Source organism: Furipterus horrens, unplaced genomic scaffold (genome assembly GCF_987537825.1).
Source record: "Furipterus horrens unplaced genomic scaffold, mFurHor1.1.pri manual_scaffold_17, whole genome shotgun sequence".
NCBI classification, from domain to species: domain Eukaryota; kingdom Metazoa; phylum Chordata; class Mammalia; order Chiroptera; family Furipteridae; genus Furipterus; species Furipterus horrens.
This window is the reverse complement of record NW_028327187.1, coordinates 12729905-12732203: the sequence shown is the minus strand read 5'-3', so window position 1 is coordinate 12732203 and position 2299 is coordinate 12729905. Positions and strand designations below refer to the sequence as shown.

Genomic DNA, 2299 nt, shown 5'->3' with positions numbered 1-2299 from the left:
CCCGCCCGCGCCCCGCACGCTTGCCCACGACTGAGCGGCGGCGGCAGTAAACTGGAGGCTGCGGCGACTCGCAGAGCTGCGCTCCTGCCAGGACTCGCCGTCCCAGGTGGCTTGGTCTCGCCAGGTCTGCTGGCCCAAAGTCCCCTTCCCCTGCGCGTCGCGGGCCCGGGGACCGGCGCCCACCTGCCCCCCTGCCCTCGCCCACCACTCCGCCCCCCGCCCCCACCGTCTTGCGGGAAGGGAGGTCGCGACAGCGGCCCGGCAGCACCGGCGACCGTGGCGGCGGCGGTGGCGGCAGCGGCTGCAGCGGCGGCGGAGGCTGCGGCGGCGACCGTGGCGGAGGCTGTGGCGGAGGCCTCCGTGGCGGAGACCGAGGTGGAGGCTGAGGCCGAGGCCTCAGTACAGAAGGCAGTGGCAGAGGCCACCCTGGCGGAGGCGGCAGCCGCCCTGGCCGGGGAGGAGGCGGAGGCCGCTGTGACGGCGGCAGCTGAGGCGGCGGCAGAGGCCAGCGCGGCCGAAGCCGCTGCAGCGGCAGCAGAGGCTGAGGCGCCCGCGCTGGAGGAGGAGGAGGAGGAGGAGGATGCGGCAGCGCAGGCGGCGGTCGCGGAGGCGGAGGCGGAGGCGGTGGCGGCGGTCGCGGTCGCGGAGGAGGTGGCGGCGGCTGCAGCCACCGCGGATGCGGAGACGGGCGGGGTCTCCGAGGAGAACCCAGACTTCCCGATGGCCTCGCTGTACGTGGGAGACCTGCATCCCGAGGTGACTGAGGCAATGCTGTACGAGAAGTTCAGCCCGGTGGGGCCTATCCTCTCCATCCGCATCTGCAGAGACAAGATCACCCGCCGCTCCTTGGGCTATGCGTATGTCAACTACCAGCAACCGGTGGACGCCAAGCGGGCCCTGGAGACCCTGAACTTTGATGTCATCAAGGGCAGGCCCGTGCGCATCATGTGGTCCCAGCGGGACCCCTCGCTGCGCAAGAGCGGGGTGGGCAACGTCTTCATCAAGAACCTGGGCAAGACCATCGACAACAAGGCGCTGTACAACATCTTCTCGGCGTTCGGCAACATCCTCTCCTGCAAAGTGGCCTGCGACGAAAAGGGGCCCAAGGGCTATGGTTTCGTGCACTACCAGAAGCAGGAGTCCGCCGAGCTGGCCATCGATGTGATGAACGGCATGTTCCTGAACTACCGCAAAATTTTCGTGGGGAGGTTCAAGTCCCATAAAGAGCGAGAGGCTGAAAGGGGAGCTTGGGCCAGGCAGTCCACCAGTGCTGACGTCAAAGATTTCGAGGAGGACACAGACGAGGAGGCCACCCTGCGATGAACATACCCCAGGGGCGAGCCAGCCAGCAGAGCCAAGCCTTTGGCTCCCACCCGGTTTACAAGCCCCTCTTTGTCCCCCCTAACCCACCAGCAGTGTATTGTATTGGGGGTGCAGCTCTCCCGAGCGCTCTCTCTCTGTCTCCCCCTCTTTCTTTCTTTCTCTCTCTCCCTCCTACCGCCCCCTCTCTCTTCCCGCCTTCCCTTTCACCCTCTATCTTCTCCTCTCTTTCCTTTCCTCCCCGCCCCACACACCCAACAAGGGCGCTGTGAATAATCTTGCTAATCTGTGCCATTTGATAAATTAGAGGCTGCCTGTGCTCCTCCTGGTTCGGTTTTTAAAAAGCACCTTCCCGCTTTGTTTACTGCACAGGTGATACAGTTTCATGGTAGAAAACTCAGAAAGGAGAAGGAAATCAGATGAGGAGAAACCAAGAGAGTAATTGCTCCCCTTTATCCTGCTACCCAGTTCTTTTGGTGTGCTGTTTTTCCAGGCTCTTCTCTTCCTCCCTCTCCCTCCTGTCCTCGCCCCCACCTCTCCTTCCCCTTTAACACACTGTTATAGACTGGTTCATGTATGTGGTGTTTCTTGACCTGCTTTTTCACAAACTAAAACCAAACAAAAATCAACCCGCTGAACCTCTTTCCATGGTATTCAACAGGCTCCCAAAATGCCGTATTCAGTGCCTGTATCGATGGATCTTAACATTTCTGTAACCATTCCCGTAACTATTCCCACATTGTTGAACATTCAGGTGGTGCCTAGCTCTTTCCCTTTGTTTAAACCCAACACTGCGTGCTCTGATGAGTGACTCCTTCCTTGTCAAGCCAAATATTTGTTGGCTATGGGACAGTCATATAACTGCAGACTTGAGGATCCACATATGGACATTTTTAAGACTTTTCCTGTCTGTTGCCAAAAGACCCCTTCATGAGTATTGTACTGATTTGTATTCATGCCCGCCAGCACAGCTAGTAAA

At 60.0% G+C, this 2299-nt stretch overlaps 1 protein-coding gene across 1 annotated transcript; it reads left to right on the top strand.

Annotated features, from left to right (window-relative positions):
• The first annotated feature begins 610 nt into the window (after positions 1 to 610).
• PABPC1L2A (poly(A) binding protein cytoplasmic 1 like 2A) lies at positions 611 to 1505 on the top strand. Its single transcript, XM_090264571.1, has one exon. It carries the CDS (start codon positions 721 to 723, stop codon positions 1321 to 1323), a length of 603 nt encoding a protein of 200 aa, XP_090120697.1. The 5' UTR covers positions 611 to 720; the 3' UTR covers positions 1324 to 1505.
• The last annotated feature ends 794 nt before the right edge of the window (positions 1506 to 2299 follow it).

Bases quoted from the DNA above. Each gene is read 5' to 3' on its own strand.
- PABPC1L2A (XM_090264571.1), top strand. From the start codon at position 721: ATGGCCTCGCTGTACGTGGGAGACCTGCATCCCGAGGTGACTGAGGCA.